The sequence below is a fragment of the Daucus carota genome, chromosome 6 (genome assembly GCF_001625215.2).
Source record: "Daucus carota subsp. sativus chromosome 6, DH1 v3.0, whole genome shotgun sequence".
NCBI lineage: Eukaryota > Viridiplantae > Streptophyta > Magnoliopsida > Apiales > Apiaceae > Daucus > Daucus carota.
The window spans coordinates 6,351,567-6,374,219 of record NC_030386.2 but is presented as its reverse complement, the minus strand read 5'-3'; the positions used below and the strand labels follow the sequence as shown (position 1 = coordinate 6,374,219).

At 31.9% G+C, this 22,653-nt stretch overlaps 5 protein-coding genes across 6 annotated transcripts; 1 reads left to right on the top strand and 4 right to left on the bottom strand.

Annotated features, from left to right (window-relative positions):
- Positions 1–324: 324 nt before the first annotated feature.
- On the top strand, positions 325–1,998 carry LOC108225684 (putative HVA22-like protein g). Its single transcript, XM_017400612.2, has 6 exons — positions 325–397; positions 489–574; positions 652–750; positions 1,029–1,085; positions 1,162–1,225; positions 1,525–1,998. The coding sequence occupies exons 2-6, from the start codon at positions 543–545 to the stop codon at positions 1,771–1,773; spliced, it is 501 nt and encodes a 166-aa protein (XP_017256101.1). The 5' UTR covers positions 325–397; positions 489–542; the 3' UTR covers positions 1,774–1,998.
- Positions 1,999–2,152: 154 nt separating this feature from the next.
- On the bottom strand, positions 2,153–3,960 carry LOC108225683 (benzyl alcohol O-benzoyltransferase-like). The gene is made up of 2 exons (XM_017400610.2): positions 3,294–3,960; positions 2,153–3,091 (listed from the first exon to the last, which is right to left on the bottom strand). The coding sequence occupies exons 1-2, from the start codon at positions 3,828–3,830 to the stop codon at positions 2,165–2,167; spliced, it is 1,464 nt and encodes a 487-aa protein (XP_017256099.2). The 5' UTR covers positions 3,831–3,960; the 3' UTR covers positions 2,153–2,164.
- A 1,512-nt stretch (positions 3,961–5,472) lies between these two features.
- LOC108224766 (uncharacterized) lies at positions 5,473–10,932 on the bottom strand. 2 transcript variants are annotated; one of them, XM_017399488.2, is made up of 11 exons: positions 10,770–10,929; positions 10,590–10,687; positions 10,401–10,506; positions 8,860–8,958; positions 8,694–8,759; positions 8,434–8,550; positions 8,226–8,300; positions 7,829–7,931; positions 6,815–6,862; positions 5,932–6,053; positions 5,473–5,794 (listed from the first exon to the last, which is right to left on the bottom strand). In XM_017399488.2, the coding sequence occupies exons 1-11, from the start codon at positions 10,827–10,829 to the stop codon at positions 5,690–5,692; spliced, it is 999 nt and encodes a 332-aa protein (XP_017254977.2). In that variant the 5' UTR covers positions 10,830–10,929; the 3' UTR covers positions 5,473–5,689. The 2 variants fall into 2 exon arrangements, with proteins under 2 accessions (XP_017254977.2, XP_063935832.1); XM_064079762.1 differs by lacking the exons at positions 5,473–5,794; positions 5,932–6,053 and adding an exon at positions 6,427–6,600 and having other exon boundaries at positions 10,770–10,932.
- A 2,949-nt stretch (positions 10,933–13,881) lies between these two features.
- On the bottom strand, positions 13,882–16,731 carry LOC108225682 (squalene synthase 2-like). The gene is made up of 5 exons (XM_064080013.1): positions 16,684–16,731; positions 16,454–16,600; positions 15,521–15,596; positions 15,053–15,141; positions 13,882–14,122 (listed from the first exon to the last, which is right to left on the bottom strand). The coding sequence occupies exons 1-5, from the start codon at positions 16,729–16,731 to the stop codon at positions 14,027–14,029; spliced, it is 456 nt and encodes a 151-aa protein (XP_063936083.1). The 3' UTR covers positions 13,882–14,026.
- A 157-nt stretch (positions 16,732–16,888) lies between these two features.
- Positions 16,889–22,069, bottom strand: LOC135147162 (squalene synthase 1-like). Its single transcript, XM_064080012.1, has 7 exons — positions 21,835–22,069; positions 20,452–20,494; positions 20,266–20,355; positions 20,073–20,148; positions 17,345–17,414; positions 16,982–17,125; positions 16,889–16,924 (listed from the first exon to the last, which is right to left on the bottom strand). Exons 1-7 carry the CDS (start codon positions 22,051–22,053, stop codon positions 16,889–16,891), a joined length of 678 nt encoding a protein of 225 aa, XP_063936082.1. The 5' UTR covers positions 22,054–22,069.
- Positions 22,070–22,653: the final 584 nt, after the last annotated feature.

The following is a 22,653-nucleotide window of genomic DNA, read 5'->3' as shown; positions in this document are numbered from 1 at the left end:
GTGAAATTAAACGAGTCGAGTTCAGGCGGAAGTTTAGGCTCGATTAGCTAAACGAGCCGGCACGGCTCACCTCAATTAAATTTGACTCGAATTAAACTCGGTTCGAAACTCGACTTGCACGACTCGAATTACAGCGTTAATTGAATTTTCTTAGAATGTTAGTTAACTCGGGCAAAACTCTCGAGTTAAAAAATAAAAGTTGAAGTTAATCTAATATACCAAATTGGGCGCCAAAACTAAAAAAGAACGTAGAAACGAAATAACTGCTCGTCCATCAACCCTGTTTCTCCCCTGTAAAACCAGATTCACGCATACCCTCCCTCCCTCTGTACATATTTCACAAATAATAACACATCTTCTGCTCCTTGTTCTTTTTTTCTCCAGTGCCTGCCTGCAGGTGCAACTTTTAATTAATTTCATATTAACTATTCCATTCTTCTTTAATTTCGTCTTCTTACTCATTTCTTTAATCATTGTTGTAAATGCAGGTATAATATATATTGTTATGATATAACACTGCTGTTTGTGCATCGTTGGAAAAAATGTTGGGATATTTCCTTTCAACTGTCCTTCTGTAAGTCCCCGATTCTAAGCTTATATTTTTTTTCCGTCATATTTTATATGATCCTGATTTTGTTTTGGCTGTTAAAGGATGGCTTTTGGGTATGTTTACCCAGCATATCAATGCTACAAGGAGATGGAGAAAAATGTAGTAAGTAAGGAGCAAATCTTGTTTTGGTGCCGCTATTGGTACGCTAACTTGCTGGTTTCTGGGTATAGAGTAGTGCTACATGCACAAAATTGAGAACAAAATTTTGCACAGAATGACATGTCAGTTGAGGTGATGTTTTAATCGGTGCTATTTATGTGAATACAGGGATCATTCCAATCAAAACTTAACACGTGTCATCTTGTGAAAAATTTGGACTGTACCCAATTTTGTGCATGAAGCATTTTGGGATACATTTGATATCTACAAGTGTATATAGTTACTCTCTTATATATGTTGTAAACCCCGAATCTTTTAGGATTTTGGTGGCAGTTCTCATCGTCATCGAGAGCTTTGCGGATGTGATTGTATCATGGTAAGGCTCAGGTTGATTAAAAATATATTCTTCATAATTGCAACTAAAAACTAATAGTGTGTTCTTTCTTTTGAAGGTTGCCTTTGTATGGTGAATCTAAGCTTGCATTTGTTATCTACCTTTGGCATCCCAAAACACAAGTGAGTACGCTGATTATTATGAGGTCGTTTGAGCAAATTTAAAAGAGTGAATTTTTGCTTAAAGTAAAAATGTGAATTATGAGAAATAAACAAGTTAATAAAGTGTTTGGAAAAAATGTTGAAGCTCTAAGAGAAAAGCTAGCATTCTCAACTTCTTAAAACTGCTTCCACTTATTTACACCAATGGTCAAGAAAAGCAGAACAAGCCAGAAGCAGCTTTTGCTTCTCTTGAACAAACGGACGTTATGTGTGTGCGCACACGTGACGATTATTGATACACTTGTCCAATTTTTTTTCAGGGGGCAAATTATGTGTACAGTGTTATGCTTCGGCCTATTGTAACGCAACACGAGAAGGAAATCGACAGAACAATAATGGAATTATGGTGTAGAGGTAAGGACATAGCCGTTCAGTTTATGCGAAACGGTGCATATTATGGCCAAACAAGAATTTTCGAGGTTCTGCGATATGTTTCTACTCAAGCTGCGGCAGCTCCCGCCCCAGCTGCAGCAGCCGAAAAAGAAAAAGAAACGGGAAAGGCAAAGTAAATTAGTTGATCCGCCGGTTGCTTAAGCGAATTTCTACATAACTAACAGAGTAGATTACTCGATCAGCCGGTTGCTTGAAGGAATCCTACATAACTTTGTTCATTGTTTTTGTGCATTTTGTTGTTGATATATACACAATCAATTTTCACAATTGTTGACTTGAATGGGGATGCTAGTTTCTACTGACGGATTATATGTCAATATATATGATTTTGGTTTTTTGTTACGGATTATAATCTCAAGGATAGGCAAATGCTGGAAACACAAACCTAATACTAGTTAGAGCACAATCACCCCATTTAAAAGCCAGTATAATAAAATGGTGCTAATTAAACACAAGATACAAATTTCATTTGATTAAAACTGTGACCACTGACCAAAACATAACCATTCAAAGAGCTGACTTGATATATGGTAAAGTTGGTTGTGTGACAAATTCATCATTGTTTTGTAACATGCTATCAAGCTCCCTCGAAAATGTGTTGATGACAAAATTGGGCAGGCAAATAGGCACCAATATTCCATTCTCACCCTTTTTGTTCTTGAAAGGTACATAAAAACTTGCCATTCCAGGAAGAAGACCTGAATAAACAGCTTCACCCCAACCAAAATGCACATCTTCATATCTGGTACGCGTCAAACTCGACACGACAAATGTATTATGGGTTGTGAAATGAGGCCGATTTTTCATGACCATTAGATCGGCTACCGATCTCATATACTCTTCCGTAACCTCAGCCTTGGCTTTTCTAATAAGTTTCACCGCATACTCTAGTGAATTATGAGAAATTATAGTTTTAGCCTTTGCGATGGCTACTGGAAATGCGCATGTGTTTCCATAGTATCCATCTGGCAGAGGAGGATCAAATGCCGCGCGTGCATTAACAAGACATACGAGGCGCACATCCTCCTCAGGATCAATTTGGAGAGCAATAGTGCGACATCGCCAAAGGCTAGCAGTCACAACTTCAAAAGTTGAACACTTGGTGAAATTAGATGGAAGAAAGCGTCGCAGTGCACGAATTTCATCAGGGCCGAAGAAAATGTAACGGTATTCTAATGTTTTTAGTATTTCAGGGGGAATTATTGGCCCCTGGTCACTGATCACTTCATCGTATTCGTGGTGTGTGTACGTGACTCGAAGGGAGTCCCTGGCATTGAGCAGCTCCCTTTGCCATACTGGTGGCACAGACGGGGCATCCGCGCCTCTGGCTATATCACTTAAAGCAGTCATGAATTGTGCAAATCCTCCCATATCACACATGGTGTGATTTAGCCGCACAGCAAGTGTAAATCCTCCACATTTGAAACGAGTCACCTGTAATTAAATGGTCCCCTATTGACTATTATTAGTACTATAAGTAAGAGTTATTTGTAATCATAAATATGTTAGAATATAATATGATCCTGCTAAGCCCTCCTCCCATAACCTCGAGGTTCTGGGAGAATTGGTCACTTAACATGGTATCAGAGCGGGAGAATTGGTCAGTTAACAAAGTAAAATGACGAGGTCAGGTTACCTGCGTGAGTAATAAAGGACAATGAAGAATCCCACTAGAGCCCGGAACATCAAAAAGCAGTTGTTCAGAACAAGGAAAGGGGGGCATAACAGGATTCCCAAAGTGGTCAAGTGCAACATCCGCATCAGCCTCAACAAACATAACTCCTTCGCCATTGCATTCAACCATAAGCTTCCCGCCAGCCCCTTCTCGGAGTCTCCCAGCAAAGGGATAATAAAACACAAGCGTTTTAGCTAATGCAACCCTTATGACATCGACAGGGTCAACATCCTTTGTCATCATCGACTCCTTTTTAGCATAAAACTGTATAACGGGGAGGTGGAGCCGAAGACCCTGTTGATCATCAATATCTGAAAGAAGTTTGTACTCGTAAGGAGTCGGTTTTGCCGGAGTTATCAACTCCGGTGATCGCCTTTTCACGTTGTAACATGCTGAGGTTGACATGCCTAATACAATCCAAGAAAATCTCAAAAAAATATTGGAGACAGTAGGCTTACTTAATTGGTTTCTTGCTGTCTTTACTCTGCATATATGCATGTCCAAGCTATTTATACCATAATTTAGTGATTAAGGATAATGTGTCCTACCAATGATATTAACGATCACTTATATATAGGATAATGTGTTCCCCCAATGAAATTAACGATCACTTAATATATATATGTGTCTTTCAAAGAAGTCTTGTAATTTTATACTACAATGTACAGACCAAATAGATTTCATCGTCCCTTTGTGTTAGTGTAAACTTTTAGTATCATTTTCAAGAATAAACATGCGGTTTGGAGTTTGAACATATATATAAGGTTTGCCTTAACTTCAAAAGATCATTTACTGGGTGAGAAATTATTTATCAGTTAAAAATATGTTTTAGCTATGTGTTTGTATATGTTTTTTTTAATATTTACAATTTTTCAGATATAAAAATGAGTAATATAAAAATATAATAGTATAATTTTCTGAATTGAGCTTGCATACTTGCATATAGAAATAGTTGCAATTGAGCTTGCATATTTTTGAAACTAATTTTGGATTTTGCCGAAAACTCTTTATCTTTTAAAATTATTTATACATTTTTAAAAATCAAATTTTAAAAAATGTAAGTCACTAAAAATATTATGATTTACGATTTCTGATTTCTAAAATTTAAAATGCAATTATTAGTTTTTACACAAATAAGAGTAAAAATAAGATTTATAAATGAGAAGACGGGCTTAAGAAACCATAGGAATCCATAGCCTGTCAAGTTTTCTATATGTACCTATGTACCTGGTATATACCATTAAAACATTAAAAAAAATTATCCGTTAAAACAAAAGAAACAAATAAATGAAAACAAGACGCTGGATCTAGTTCGATGTGACCTATATATAGGATACATGGATTTATGAAATAAAATAACAATCTGTTCTCTCATCTCGTCTGTCTAATTTATCTTCTCTGTCATCTACTTCACTGTGGAATATACTTATGCATATTTATACTTTTGCCTATACTCGTAATTGATAAACGAAAGTCTTTTTCAATAAAATATCACATATATCAAATATAAAATACTATATGAATAAAACATGATTGTAATATAAAATACTATATGATTAAAATAACCCCTATATATCTCTCTCTCTATATATATATATATATAGAGGGTTACTCGAGTGAGAACTTCTTAAAATGAGAACCGTGAGAACTTCCTTAATTTATCATATTTTGACTAATCTAAACATCAAACTAGTGGGTACCCAATATAAAAAGTGTATATAAAACTAGTCTCTCCCTAACTAGTCAAAAAAAAAAAATTCAAAAAAAAAAAGTCCACTGCCACGTCATCAGTGATTTTTTTTTTTTTTTTCGGCTAGCTAGGTGGAGACCTTAATTATATACATTTTTTGTGAAGGTGCCCGTAGCGGGGCCCTTCAAATGAATGAGATATTGATAAATTAGAAAAGTTCTCACGGTTCTCATTTTACGAAAGTTCTCATTTGAGCAAGTGCCTATATATATATTTGTATTTGTAATAGCTACTGCATAGTCCTCTCGCCTGCCACCCACAAGGATGCAGTGTGCCAGTGTCTGAATATAAAACTAAATTAGCATGCAAAGGAATAAACTCAACAGCTTGATTGATGGATACAAAAGTTAACAATGCGTATTCTACAAAGATTAAAATCACAGTATCTGATGAGTATAAAACTAAATTGTTACTATGCAAAGGGATAAATTCAAGAACACCAGAGGTTTACATGAGCTTACTTGATCGATACAAAAAGTACCAATGCGTATATCACAAAGATCAAAATATTCTTTTTACCAGTGTATTTAGCTCTATTACGTTATAACAATGAAACAAGGTAGACATATATCCACCATAACTACCTAGTTTCGAAAATGTAACTGTTCTAAGACTGTTTCTCACCTTTGAGTACTTGAATGATCTCCTCTGATCTTGACTGAATGCCTTTTAAATATTCGCTAAGAATACGCTGTGCATAGGAACCTCCCTCCTGATTTAGTTGGATTTGGACAATTTGATTATGTATAAATATGAGGAACAAGAAAAAGGAAAAAAAGCATAATAATTTGGGGGAACATAGAAAGTTTAGGAAGTGTCAAGAGTTTTAAAATCAGGTAATTTGCTTACTGTTCGAATTAGAGTCCGCTCCATTCGTTTGTTAATGACAGCAAACAACTCTTCAGGTGTAACTTTCCCTTTACCAATAGTTAGTCCATCAAGCAACAGCTTATTCCATTCTTGTTCAGGAGCTGCATAAATTTTAAACCTTTCAGCCTGTCACTATAAACAACTTTAGATAAAATGCATTCTGGTGCAAATATGTGCACTTCAAGTCTTTCTTCTGTTTCCGTCTCTCAAGTATTACCAAAACATGTTGTTTCGTATTAATAATAATAAGGTACAACATAGAATCATTGGTCTGTTAGAGAACAAACAAACAAAGCTTCTGTCAAATTGCCACAACGTTCATGGATCAAACATCCTCAAAATCAATAGCGTCTATAATATATATTCTACAGTGAAAAGAGCAACATCATTTCAGTAGGTAATCAATCTCAAAACTTAATAGGTATCCCGCATTTCTGGCTTCTAAGTATATACAGGTTGCGTTTAATTTAGATATTCAAAGTGGGTCAAGCAACCAGAGTCTATTACTAATTTAATTCAATGCCAATACGTTGTTTGTGCCTTCCATGCAAAATCAACATCCAAAGACTGACATGCTCAACACAGTACATAGTTTGTACTGCCATCATGAGAGTAATTCAAGTTTGCATAAGTCTTTGATAATATTTTCTGCGCAGTGACAGTCATTAAATGTCTGAGATGCAGCGAAATTACCATTGAACCTTATCCAAAACTTATTTTAGTAAAGAAGAAATGATCTTCTGAATTTGGAAAAGTAGATATACAACTGTTTGTATATTGATGAGAAAGAAATCCATGTATAGGTAAAAAGACACCATAAAGAAAAAAAATATAATTTTTACTCTAGACCTTGGTAGTTTACCTGTGATTATAGTCTCAAGAAATTGCTCGGGTAAAATAACTTCAGACCCTGCACCATAACAAAATTACGAATAGATTGACATCTATGTGATTTTTATACGACAACAAACATATATGCATTGAAGCGGGTAAAATATCATGGAACATAGGCTAAAATGATATCTGATATTTGATACACACACACACAAGTTTGTCCGCATCTATTATAAGATTTTAATATATTGACAATATCTTTATATATACTGTTGATGGAGGAATTTGGTAATCAACAAAGATGAGGTTGTGTGTTTAGGGGTGGCTGAGATCGAAGGGATATCTGGTTGCTCATTCATTGCGGGTAGCATCATTCCACATAGGCTGAGCCCTTTCATATATGTCGAGCCCATACAAGTAGGTGCTAGCATATTGAAGGTAAGGACGTCCCCCTTCAGCATAAGGGCTAGCCTCCATCAATGTCTCATTTTATGGAAAGTGCTTTCCCTTTAGGATCGGTTATCCCACATTCATGGGTCTGGTAATAGTGACCCGTTTCATATATATTCATAGTCAAATTTTGGGCATAACATATACATATATGTGCACATATTTTTTGCATATTTGATTATTAACGTTACTTCACATAAAAAGAAATAATATGTTCACCGTATTGCCTATCCAGGAGACCAGGACTGGGTTTAATAAAAATATACATATATTCTGATGTCCTTCAATCAAGGCTGTTTAGTAATCTCTTGCTTATTATTCTATTAACAGGAAACATCATTTCCGTAGTCATGATAACTCTATAATGTAATGCTTCAGACTTGAAGGTTATTCTGTGAAGCTTATATAAACTTCATGGCTATGTGCAAGTACATATACATTTCATGTTTGTGAGATTCGGCCAGAATTGACGAATTGCATCAGAGAATTTAATTAGGGTATATATCATTTTCATCTTGACAATTGAGCTTAATCAGTACTTCAATTTGTTGGACTATATTTTGCTCTAAAGCTTAGAGGCGGATAAGAACACCTTTTTTGGCATAACTACGTTTGGAGAGGACCCTGGAAGCATAGAGTTGCAATACTTTTTGTAACATGGCTTCAAGCCCTGGTTTGTCCCCATCTTCTTTTGCCTGCATAAGATGAATAAGTAACCAAATTGATTGCAACAATCTCCAGGCAGAAGAAGAGGATCAGAAAAGAATGTTTAGCTTCACATGCCCAATTATTATTGTTCTTAAAACCTAAAGACCGATTACCATAATATTTAGGTACAGACAGTGGTATATATTTTCAGCGTCTCAAATTTGATATGGCTAAATTACAATAAAAATCAGCAACATGACCTTAATCAGAATTCCTTTAATAACAAGTGTCATTAACGATACACATTCAGGATATTAATGGGAGAAGACTGTCATTTTGACCTGCCGAAGTTGTGCACTAACTTCTGCCAGGAATCCTTCATCAAGTTGGCCTTCTAATTCCCTCCGGTTTATCTCCTGATGTCAAAAATGCATTAGTGAGAACAAATTAGAAGCCATTTATGATTCTTTAAATATGAAATACACCTAACTGCATCATAATTCTTTTGTATATAAGAACATATTAACAAGGTAAAACATATTTTAATACTTTCTCCATCCGAATGAGAACGTCTGGATCCCTAGGAGGCCAACAAATCTCTTCCTCCTCATCAACTGCAGGTCGTAAGATATCTTTAAGAATATCTGTTGCTGATTCTATTTTTTCCTGCAAGAAAACAAAGATCATGATGATCAGAAACAGTATCGAGTCAAATCAAGTAAAATATTCCTTATTGTACATGGAATCTAGTAGCATATTCTAATACTGCGCAGGAAATGTCCTTTTAGAGCAAAATTGAAAATGAATACCTTTGTCTTGTGAACAATGAGTTCTACAATGCTCATTACTGACGAAGCCAATTCCTCGTAATCCTTCTGCAAATGGAAGAAGATGAAGAAACTTACTCTCAGAGAAGGCCCTGGTAACACTAAAGTTATATTAATGAACAAATACAGATTAAGTCAGAAGCAATGCCTTGTCATCTTCAGATTTGCACGTATCACTTCTAGCTGCAAGTCTTATCCAAAAGCCCTCGTTGAAAGCAAGGACATTTTCTACAACAAGCTTCTGAAGCTTTTGGCAAATAGAAATTACAACAGGAGCTATTGTGAAAAATTAATTGTTCAAGTGCAGAGAAAATATGAGGCTTATGTTGTGTTTGGTTCGGGTGAATAAAAATGGAGCGAATGGAATGAGATTTGAACTATAATTTAGTTAAATGTATAATAATTTCATTCCTTCCACCATTCCATTCCTATCACCCTTAACTAGAGCTCAAGCCCTCCATTTTGTGAAGGAATGCTCCATTCCTTAACATACTTATTTTCTACCCAAATCTTATCATACAAAATTTGCACTCACTCATTTTTTTTCAAAATCCTGCCTCCTACACTCTATTATTTTCTTTTATATATACTCATTCCATTCCATTCCATTCCATTCACCCCAACCAAACACAACGTTAGAGTAATAGTACAATTTCTTCTCAAATGAAATAATTTCCCACTGAAATGATAGATATAGAATGGATTTTGATACCCAAATGTTGTGTTTGGTTGGGGAGAATGGAATCGAATGGAATGGAATGACTAAAAATAAATGAATTTCATTCCATTCCTTCCCTATTCACTCACCCCAACTGTTGTATAATTTGGTAGTAACTTGGATTTTTCTGAAGTCGTGTGAACACTTTCAGATTGAAGTTATTTGTGGTTTACCAAATAATTCAATCGGATAAAATCAGAAATTCTGCAAGAAGAGAAAATGTGTTTTTTTGTTGTGTATTTCAAATGAACCACATATCTTGAAATAATCAATGCAACATCTATATATAGATGTCAACGGATGTGTCTTTTGACAATAGACACGTCTTAATCCAAATAGATTTGTCTAATGGCAATAGACACATTTTATCCCAATAAATGTGTCTAATGTCAATGGACAAATCCAATGCCAATAGACACTTCTTTTCCAATAGATGTGTCTAATGCCAATGAACATGCCTCATAAGCACTAATAATCATAATAAACTCGAACTAAGCATACACTCCGTACTCTCCTGACTTGTTCGATGTAATATTATGATTACATTGATCAACTAGTTAATTCAATTTACACTAAAATAACTAACACCAACCAAACACAATAAATAGTTGTAAAATTGTAATACAAATCTTTAATACATCAGAAGCTTAATATAATGTGCATAGTACAGACATCACAAGGCAGAACTGACAGTATTATATATGAAGAAAAAAATTAAACAAGGTTAAGATATATTCACAAAGTATTAGAAGACAAAAATATTAAGATTCAACAATCACCAAGTAGAATAGAATGCTTTATCTTACTAATAAATCCCGCGGAAAAAATGAGTAATTGGGGTTGCAATATATATAAGCATTGTAACATTGTATCGAGGAATAACCTTGTAGGTTGTAATGAACAAAATAAGCAACAATTACAAAAGCAAGGAAATTACGAAACAAGTGCAAATCTCCACACCATAAACATACTTCTTTTTCATCGGCATCCCTTAGCATATCGATGAGATGGTCCACTTCAACTGTCTTCTTAAACGATTCTTCAGCATCTTTGCTGACTGCACACAGTAAAGTTCTCCTGTTTATCAGAGTTGTGGTATTAATGCTTGCTTGGGGTACTATGTAACTGAAACTGAAATAAGTAGAGAAAAGCTTAATCACCTGCTCACAAATCCAATATTAATCGAAAACAAGTGGCGAATCTTAGCAGAAGCAGAATTAAACCCCCCATTCCATCTGTGGAGCAACAATGATGATGGCTAGAAACAATGAAGAAAACACAAGAGTAAAAAGAAAGCAAGAAGCAGATGCGATATATAAACAAGCAGTGAAAATGGAAACCTGGAGAGGATAGCAGCAACGAGAAAGAGGGGATGAAAGGGTAGTCATATTTTTATACATATGGCGGGATTTAGACTATCTATGACTATGTATATCCTCCATGTATTTCTGCTCAAACTTTATCTCCGCTCCGCTCCTCCTCCGCAGTATCCCCTATTTTTTAATAGTTTGTTTAGAAATTTGTATTTGATTTCAAATTTTTTATTTAATCACATCATATATTTCTGAAAGTCAAATATAATATTATTTTATCTTTTTAGCTTTGAAATAATTATATTATATTTTATTTATTGTATACATAAATTATTTTAAATTTATAAGATATACCGACATTTATAAATGTTAATATTTCAAACACTCCAAAATAAGATAATAAAAATTTTATCAGACAAATAAGTAATAAAAATATAATTATTATATTCATAAATATACTCCTTCTGTCCTAACCATTTTTTTTATATTTTTTTAGTGTTCTATTCAATTTTTTACGTTTCGAAACTTATCAAATATAGTAAGATTTTATAATATGAAAATCAACCTCCATTAATATGAAAATGAATCTCCATTTACTTAGTCGCATCACTGTCTTCACTGTTTCTTATTTTTTCATCTATATTTTATTTACTTTTTAACATTCATGCCCAACCCAAATATATACGGAGGAAATATCATTTTTAGTGATTACCAGTGGAGTCCCGTGCCAGAAATTAGGTCAATATTTCACTCCCTACTTTACCTTCTAATAGTCTTGTTTATTAAAATAAAATGTCGCATAATATTTGTCCTACTTATTTATTTATTAAAAATTATCTATTTTTACGTGTCAATTTTTTTGTGAAGAAAGAAATAAGAATAATAAAATCACCTCGATTTTCTTCAATATATAGAATATACAATTTTGGATTGTGTAATATATATGTCTTTCAATGTAAGAATTTTAGTCAAAACTTCTCAATATATTAGCCTCTCCAAATTTATGTTATGAATTTTATTTTTATAATTGAATACAATCACGTACCTTTCTTATATTTTCAATAAGTTTGGAGTCGTCTCTGGCCCATCAGGGAGTGGGATACTATTGAATTATGAGTTTGTTGATAAATTCAAATTATGATTTATGTTATTCTTTAAGTTGTGATTTTGACACATTAATTTTCAAGTCTTCCGGTAGATTCTAAAAGTAGTCTCAAAATTCAAAGAGGTTAAATTATGAGAGTCTATTAAATTATGATTTAATAGATTTTATATAATTTATGAATTTTAATAGATTTTATATAGTCTATGAACTTTAATATATTGTAACATATTTTGATTTTATGCAGATTCTTGATAAAAATGTCACAAAATTAATAAGAGTCTTTAGGATTGAAACACAATTCTTTAAAATCTCACGGATATTGGAGGGATTTCAAATATACTAAAATACACTAAAAAATCCCGCAAAATTCATCATTATATGAAGTCCAAAAAAGTCCAACAGTATCTAAATGCATCAGATTTTAATGGATTTTAAATAATAACAATTGAATATCATCAGATTTTAAACCATAACGTAAAATCCTGATTGAATACCACCTAACTTTGTAGCATGATATAAAATTCTAATTGAATACCCTAAGATCCTGATACATTTTTTATAATCCAAATTAAATACCCTCGAATTTCATAAATGAAAGGAAAATCCTTCAAAATTTCAATTAAAATACCCCATACATTTGTCGTTTTAGAATAATTGTAAAGCTTTGTATTTGTATATGCAATGAATATTTTCAGGGTCCAGGTGCCTAGCATATGTATGACAGGTCCTCTTAATCAACACACTATTTTCTGGTCATTGGATCAATATCCAGCGACTAGGATTATGTCAAAAGTTTAATGCATCCAGCGCTTTTTAACCGTCTGACAGGGTTAAACAACCTGTCTAGCGGTTAAAAAGTGCGGACAGGCCTCGTCCAGCGCTTTTTAAGCGCTGGATGTAGGTTATAATCCTGAACGGCCAAGAGATCATGGGTTGCTTAAAAGGTCCTTGGCATATGTATGTCAAGTACCAGTATCCATGTTTTTATATATACATTATGCTTACACGATGTTTTTATTTTTCCATGGACGTGAACATTGTTGGGAAACATAGCAGGAATAAAAAAGAAAATAGTACTTCATTTTTGAAGTTTGTTTTGTTAGGACACCTGCAAAGACTACGACGGAAGCTTGAGAGCTAACAAGACAAAGATTACCAATTCAAGAGTATGACAAGTCTCCATCTACTAGAATTGGTTAAGATCCAAATAGAATGTTTTCAAGTTGTTTCTTATGCACTGTAAAGTCGGTATCATTAGCAAATTAGGAAAATCACAAGGGCTGTAATTTGTAAGAAGATGCAAAACAAAATTTGCCATCAGTTTCAAGAACCGGTGATGATAATGATGTTTTGAATTTCTAGTCAAACAGGAAAATATCTCTCATTTTGTAGTATCGGTCATAGAGAATATCTTGTAGCTCTTGGCAGAACTGAAACTTGAGATAATTCATTTTCTTGAGGTTGTAGCAACACCACAAAATAAAAAGTATATATATTTTGTAAAGTAAACATCTTGTGTCATTACAATGTTTTATATCTTGAGTAAACTAATAAGATTGAATCTTGCATACATTGTTAAATTAAGATTTGAAATTATCAGTATTGCATTCAACTTCCCCCCATGCAATACATTCAGGGAACAACAACCGGTATCAGAACGAAGGTCAGGTTGGTTCACAAAGTCATTGTAAAAACATCTAAGATCATGACAAGTATGCAGAAGTCAAGCAGTATCAAGATCTCGATATCTTATAAGAAAAACTACAATATCTGAAAAAAGAAGGTAATGTTGTTCATCAATGCCTCAAACCAACTCTATCCTGATTTGCTAGAGAATGGCCCTTTCATACCACAAAAAGAAGTTCCAGCAACCTTAAGATCATTCTTGCTCACTAGGATCATTCTTGCTCACTAGGTAGCAAAGAAGCCTACTGAGTGGAATAACATATGAAATACTCTCTACTTACACACACACACACACACACACATACATATATATATATATATATATATATATATCATAAATATTCGCGGAGTTCATAATAACATGTGAAATCATCTAAAAAGACCAGCGACTGATATTCTTACTATACATGAAAGAAAGAAGAATGGACTAAAGAAAGTCTGATGAAGTACTAAAATTGAGAAATAGGCATTCATGTTTAGAGCTAAAGTTAACCTATATATAGAGTACATTTTCAGATTCCGTGCATTTTTGCTTGATTGATTCAAGTATGCTCTTAGTTTCTGTTGCATGAGGGTCATCATTGTCCACCTACATTGACGATTAATCATTATACATGTAAGTAAATGGATACTAGATAATAAATAAATATATACATATATAAAAATAACTTTATCCTTATTTCATATTAAGATGTGATTGATGATTAGTTTGTGTTAGTGCAAGACTTCCTCAACATATTGTATAAATCTTACTTATATTATAATAAGATATTTTGTTATCCATATAATGCTAAAATATAACACTATATATGTCAGATCTAAAGATTTAGGTATATAAAATTTTATAATAATATGTCATGTAAGAGCATCTCCAACACTTGAAAAAGCCTTATCAAACAGTCTAGGTGTCATGCCATGAATTGAAAATACATATAACATGTAAAAAAAAGAGGCACTCGAAAGAGACATTTCCCTTAGCAAAAAATATAGCCAACCATTTCATATGGGTTATATATGCCCAATCTCTAGAAACCAATAGTATGATTTTACATCATCTATATATTATCATATTATAATATATTTTTTTTATACAACTTGAAATAATAATAACATACCATTTTTCAAATTTAGTCCATCAATTTAGTCAATCCCATCGGAGCACAGGGTTTTACAGATTCGACAAATTTTACACAATGTCTTAAATGTACAATTTTGCTAATCATTTTTTAGGCACCACCGTTGGAGATGCTCTAAGTTGTAATCTGGAATAATATTTAAAGTTCAATGCAGAAAGATTCATCAATCGAAGAAAAAGTTGTACTATAAACTTAAATTGCCATAACTATATATAACACAACAGACCTCTTCAATTTGGGAAAACACATTTATACAAGTAATTATAATATTTATTCTACGAATCACTACCATCATTCAAGTAATATTAAAAAATTAACAAAAACATCAAGTTAAAGACTATAAATGATAAGACTTGTCAGGTCTAATCAAAATGGTAATATACCTTAGACTGCAGAGTGCAAGAAATATTATAGTAAAAGCTATAAACATCTGCCATTGATCTTGTATTGTGCAATAGTTTTGTCCTAACACCTGTGTATGAAAAATGGAAATTAAACGTGTAATAAATTATAAATAAGCGCACAATTTATCAAAAACACTAATTTATTTAAAAGGACTTCAAATATACCTATGTTTTCATAAAAAAATTAATCAAAAATACGTTCAACGTTGCATATGAGGTTACAATGTAGTTTAAAAACAATTATTTTCTCGGTTGCAGTTTTTACAACAAAGGTTGATATGAGATTTCATATGAAGTTGCAATGTATATTTGAATATTTCTTGAGTAACTTGATTATTTTTGAAAAAAATCCTGTTTCAATTCAAATAGACTGATTGTATATATTTTACAAATTATTTGATAATATAGAATTAAAAAGTATCTTATAAATAAATAGTTGGAACTTACCTAGATTTTCTCTCATGTCCTTTCGGAATACTTCAACGTTGTTATAACATGAAGTAACACTTGCCATAGAAAGAATCTATAAAAAGATCATAGATGTATTATGGATTGCATTCATATGTTACAAATCCTAAAAACTTGATAGTAATTACTAATAACAACATGAGATTAAGTAAAAGCCTATTATAAATCTAATGAATTCCAATACTGTTTTAGTGCATTCGTCATGACTATTGATGAATTCTTGAGCTTTTTAGATTTTGTAAACTAAGGCTAGTTTTGAAACAGACCCGTATATATTATAACCGCAAGATGCATATAGTTGATTATATGTGTGTGTGTGTGTGTGTGAGAGAGAGAGAGAGAGAGAGAGAGAGAGAGAGCAATTGCTCAAATACAAACCTAATTAAAATATGAATTAGAAACTTAATATAGACGCTTGGAAGAATCTAATATAATGGCCCTCTAGAAGTCACCATACACAATTAAAATACACACCCTCAAACATGATCTCAATCCCCCTTTGTTTTTATTTTGATTTTTCCCATCAATCGATGAACATACATATTGTATTTATAAATTTATGAAATTTGTAAGATTGTATTGAAGTAATGATATTTGTGAAACATGTTTTGCAAGATGAAACGTTTTACAAGATATTTTATTTACTGAACATAAATGTACTCCAAGGACTCCAATAAAAAAATAAAATGGTGGACTCCTTGAAACTTTACTCTCTCTCTCTCTCTCTCTCTCTCTCTATATATATATATATATATATATATATATATATATATATAATGTGCATGTATGTATATTGATTAAAATAATTGATCAATGTAAATTTGTAAATTTATTTATTTATATACATATTATAATCTCAGAATAGTTTTTTTTAATTCATCTGTAACAATGTATAAGTATGAAGAGATATACCCGGGGGAGTGCATGAAATCGGAAAAGACCAGGATCTTGAATTCTTGAGGAGAATTCAAGAGAATCTTCGACATGGCGTAGTGCATCTGTAACCATTTCATTAACAAACTGCACTGCCTTCACTGAATTTCCTTCAGACAAGAAGTCCTAATTATAAATGTTAACAGCGGTAAACATATAGTGACTAATTAAAATTTTCAATTCAACCACATAAGGCTAGATATATATACCTCCAGTTTATTGACGTATTTACTCCAAATTTCTTCAGGGCAAAACATTTTTCTTTTAGGTATATCTGTTAAATCTTCATAATAGCTATGAATATTGTGGCTCTTCTGCACTTTATATAATTGATAGTAATATGTTGTATTAGAAATCAGGAATAGATCAAGTAATAGATCTCACAAACAAACTGACTCGCAAAAATAATGTACTTCATTTTGAAAATGAACAAGATGACAATTTTGAAAGCTACAGTTAAGATTAATATAAAATTCCAATTGCATACTTTTACGTGTGTGATAATACCTGCTGTAATAAAGCGGCTTGATAGAAGAATGCATCCGGGGGTAAATTTTCTCCAACCAAGAGATGGGAGAGCTTCGAAGTCCCAAATATCCACGGGGTATTTGTGAGGATAGCATAGTCTTCATAGTCATTCATTGTTTTAATCTACAAGACTTTCAATATGATTACATACATATATATATCCATATATATATATATATATACATGCATGCATGCATACATACATACATACATACATACATACATACATACATACATACATACATACATACATATAGTGTTCTTCTTTGTTCTTCTTTTAAAGATGTTATTCTTTGAGTAATGGCATATATATATATATAACATGACCTCAAATTTGATTACCTCTGAAGGAATAAATTTTGCCATTCCTTCACCTGTATTTAAGATGGCATCCTCGATTATTTTCTGGGACCTATGTAGCCATTAAAAAATATATATATGAATTCTTTCTCAAACACGTGGTAATTTACTTCACGTGTATGAAAATTCCAACATAAATCAAGCAACAAACAGTAAATCTCATGTAAGTATACACATAACGAAAAATAAAAATCATCTATACATATTATAAAAATCGTTACTAGAACCGGAGAAGGGAAATCAAAATTCTAATTAGCGTCTAGATTGGATAATTTTGAAATCTAAATAATTAAACCAAAAACTATCGAAATTATATGTGTGTGTGTGTATTTGCCATTGTTCCATGAAGAACCATCTTATATAGAGTCTCGTGGAGAACCATTTGATTCTACTTTAAAAACTCATTAATAATTTTAAAATTAGTCATACTTATGCATAAAATTTGATTCTAATGTTGAATACTAATCATGCATAACATGCACAACCAATTTAACACATACAATTTGAGCAAAAATTTTGATTTTAAAATTTGGTTCTACTGTAGAATCACGTTGGATGAATGTGGTTCTATAGTAGAACCAGTTTGGATTCTCTAATAAAGTTTCAATGTTTTTGAAGAGGAAAAATGACGAAATTTTATTTTTTAATTACTAGTTATATATATGGATGATGAGATTGATCTATGTATTTAGTATGTGTATATAGGGTGTTATCTACTGGACTATATATAAGGCGGTTCTCTATAGAGTATGACTCATACATATATGTGTGTGTGTGAGATTGTATATAAACATATATATATATATATATATATATATATATATATATATATATATATATATTTGTGTGTGTGTGTGTGTGTGGGGTATAGTTCAACGAGGAACTCACTTATCCGGGTAACTGGGTAACTTTATATCTCAGCCATACAATATGCATGCGCTCAACTTTTATAACTGTATACCTGTAAGCCTAAAACACCAAACCACGTGACTACTTATTCTCAAACACATACCACATATATTTTTCTATTTATTATTATTAACATTCTTTATCTTTTAATTATACTTATTTACTAAACATAAGTTTATAAATAAATAGTTTTATTTATAATCATAATTTTAATCATTAGTTTAAAAATATTATTTATATGTGTAAATATGACTGTAATTAATTTACGGGACACATATTATATTTAATTTACAGAACATAAGTTTATAAATAAATATTTTTATTTATAATCATAATATCGTGTTCTGTAATTAATTTATAGAACATTAGTTTACAAATATTATTTATATGTGTAAATATGGCTGTAATTAATTTACAGGACACATATTATATTTATTTACAGAACATAAGTTCATAAATAAATTTACAACATAAGTTCATAAATAAATTTACAGAACATAAAAATATTTTTTATAAATTTACAGAACATAGAAATATTAATTATCTTTAAAAATATTTTTGTGTTTAGAGTATAGTTATTTACCGAACACATACAATAACTGCTAGTACATAACTGAAGTAACTCCCAGCAAATAGTGCAACCGCTACCACCCACGTATTTTTGAAAAAAGTTCCTAGGTTACCATTTTGACAATTTCCTCACTGAGAAGCCCCCCCCCCCCACCCCACACACACACACACACACACATATATATATATATATATATATATATCAGCGAGGAACCAATATATTCGGGTAACTATGTAACTAATTTCCATTCTTTAGATTAATAAATTAACATTTGATTGCATGACAATGCACATTATCTTTTCCTTTTTAATTTCTACAAAATCTGCTTATATTTGTTTAGGACACAACCTTATTCAAATTGATTTAGTTCATTGAAATATAAATTATTATTTTCATATCTAAATACTAACATAAATATCTTATGTTATTAGGAATATAACCGTTCATCAAACAATATAATCTAATGATTTGTATTTATGTTGCGGTATTTAAGATATATAAAAAATACAAATCATATTCTAATTATAAAATTTAATTCTATTTCATTTTTACAAAACGAACGTCGATTGATTTTTCAAAAACCACCTTTTTTTGACAGAAAATACACTTGCTCGTATCGATATACGCCAATACTCCGAGGAGTTTCTTTCATTTACCGAAAAAGACGTGAAAATGTCTCTGAAAGTTTAGACAATAAGACCTTAATGTCCGAAAAGAAAACGTCCCAACAATTTAAATATTTGATATAGTGTATAAATCTGTATTCTATATTTAAATATTATACAATAAATATATTTTATTATCATGTAATCTCAACCCTTTATCAAATAATAATAAGATCTAACAATTCATTTTTGTCTAATGATACTATACCAAATATTTAAATTAAACTCTTTATATTTGTGATATAAGGATATAATGAAATTTAATAATGGATTAAGATTCGAAACTCATGGTCATTCCTTCAGACCAAACCATAACTATTTAACACAACACTGAGTATACAAAATATATCTTTTAGCTAATATTCCAGTCCATGTTTAATTATGCTAACATGTACTCTTATGTAGATGCGTTCTGTAGATAGCTATCGTAGTATTTCATTTGAAAGAAGTGAGAATGCATAACAATTTCATAAATTATCCATGAAGGCATATTATAAATTTGAGTTAGAAGGTTTAATTTGTTGGGGGCTGGAGATGGAAGAGAAAAAGATGAAGAAAAATGGACCTGGTTTCAAGATCCATAAAGGCGGAATGAAGATGATGATGCCCTTGCATTATTTCTTTATCACCATTCGCACCACCTTCACCCAAAATATACAACAATATTAATAAAATAGGTTGCTAGTAATCGATAAGAGGGTTGAAATTCAGTGAATAAAAGAAGAGCCGAATAATTATATATATATGAATCAACTCACATATAAACTTCCAGTCTCTATCATAAATATGACGATGAAAATTCCTTAAAATGGGTATTTTAACATCTGCCGGAACCTCACTGTCATCCTCTGTCAAAACATTCAAAAACAGATTGTTTCTGATATAAAAAAGTCCGAGTTGTATACAAATATATGTAGGTCAAGTAAGCGAGAAATGTAACATACCTACTGTGTCGACAGCTCGAAGTGCCAAATACAGAACGCAAACCTAATGTGCAGATGATATATCAAGTTATTAAGATATTCATACTCTAAATTACATGCAATAACTTTTTAATTGAACAGTCCAATTGAAAATTATAACTCTAATCATATTTGTTGTCTACAATATTTCTTTAATAAGAGGATAATTGATGATAACATTGCGATGTTGTTGATCGTTGTGTTGAATTGATGCTGATGTATTATAGAGTAAACTTCAGAGTTGTGGCCGAAGTTTACACCAATTTTCAAAAATTTGGCCAGAGTTCCAAATTTTAAAAAAAGTGGCCAAATTTTGGCTTCGCTTTTCAAAAATGTGGCTCCCGTAAAATGTCACTTAACGGGAGCCATATTTTTTAATAACGGAGCCAAAGTTTGGCCACCTTTCTCAGAATTTGGAACTCATTTTTACCCTTTGTTCGTTACTCCCGTCAGTGACATTTAACGGGAGCCACACTTTTAAAAATCAAGGTCAAAGTCTGGCCAGCTTTTTGAGAATTTGAAACTCTGGCCAACTTTATGAAAATCAGTGTAAACTCTGGCCACAATTTTGAGGTTTACTCTATATTATATGCACAGAAGGAGTAGTTTTATGTAACATAAGAATTTGAAGATAAAAAATGAAATTTACTCGGTTACTTATCAAGAGAAATGAATATTCTAAAATGCATAAAAATTTCTAAGAAAAATGATACTCTCTCTGTTTTTTAATATGTCACTTTTGACTTGGGCACGTAGCTTTAGGTGAGTTGATCGGATAGTAAAAATTATCATTTTTAATTGATTTTTTTTGTGAACTAAAATTTTGATTACATATTTTTGTTCATAAAAAGAAAAATTCAAAAATAATATTTTTAACTATCCGATCAAAGCATTTAAAAGTGTTTGCCAAAAAGTCAAACGTCATATATATTAAAAATAGAGGAGTAAAACTTACTTGGTTTTAAGAATGGATAACATATGATATCCCTCAGAATGCATAAAAGTTTTTAAAAAATATTTAATATTTATTTAGTTATACACTGTGCGAATGAGTAATAATGAAGAAGACATTAAAATGGTAGTTTTGGTCCAAACGTTAAAATGTGGTATTTTTTGACTTGACAAATCGTAGGCCATATAATTGCTTGGTATCTCATGCATGGCAGTGTTTTACGAAATTTGAATGTTCATATACATATGCAACTCTCCTTATGATTAAGAGAAATGCTACATGCACAGAACACACTACAAAAATAGTTACAGAATGACGTGGAAATCGAGTTGGTCACGTATAAGATTATTTATTCGTAATAAATCTTGTTTTACCACAACACAAACAGGAATTTACATATATGTTATACATACCGCATCGCGAAGTTTTGGTTGTGAGAGTTGCATAGTCACACCACTGAAGGTTCTGGACACTTTTTGTAGTGTCTCGTAACAGAAATCCCAATGTTGATCATTACAAGCACTAGTCCTACTAGCTGAAACGACTGCATGTTTTTTCCAGGTTGTTGGTGTGATCTCAGCTGCTTTGTGCAACTTTGGTGATGGATAGTTGATGTTCAACCCAATTCCCATTTTCTTCCTGAGCTGATGCTAGCAATAATAATGCATGTGAATTAATGCTATTGCTTCTGCTCAATATTTATGCGGACCAACCCATTTGACTTTTTATGCATTATTAGTTACCACCGCATCAGGGACGGATCTGGAAAGAGGCACGGGACACGTGTCTCCTTACATTTCATTTCAACTGATAGATTTCAAATGACATGATATGAGTTGTCATTTCAAATTCTTATATTTATACTAATATTTGAATGTGCGGATTTGAAAAGAAATACAAATTCAAATTCTCAAACATGTTATTTGATCAAATCCAAAATTTCAAATGAAATCCATATTCCCAAACACGTCATGTGTTTTTCCGAAATTTGTTTAAGTGCCCTAAAGTTTGAATTATAGATCCGCCCTCATCACATCTATGCATAATGCATCCGTACTCAACCATTCGTATATTCTTTCTACGTATTTGTGGCTAGATCCCAATGTACTTGTGTCCAAAAAAACAAACTATTGGCCTAATTTCTTTTTAAATTCTCTGTTGATTCGCAATTGATAGTCAGTATAGTGTTTTATATACTACACACCCGCCAATGATGTATGGTACTAAGTATA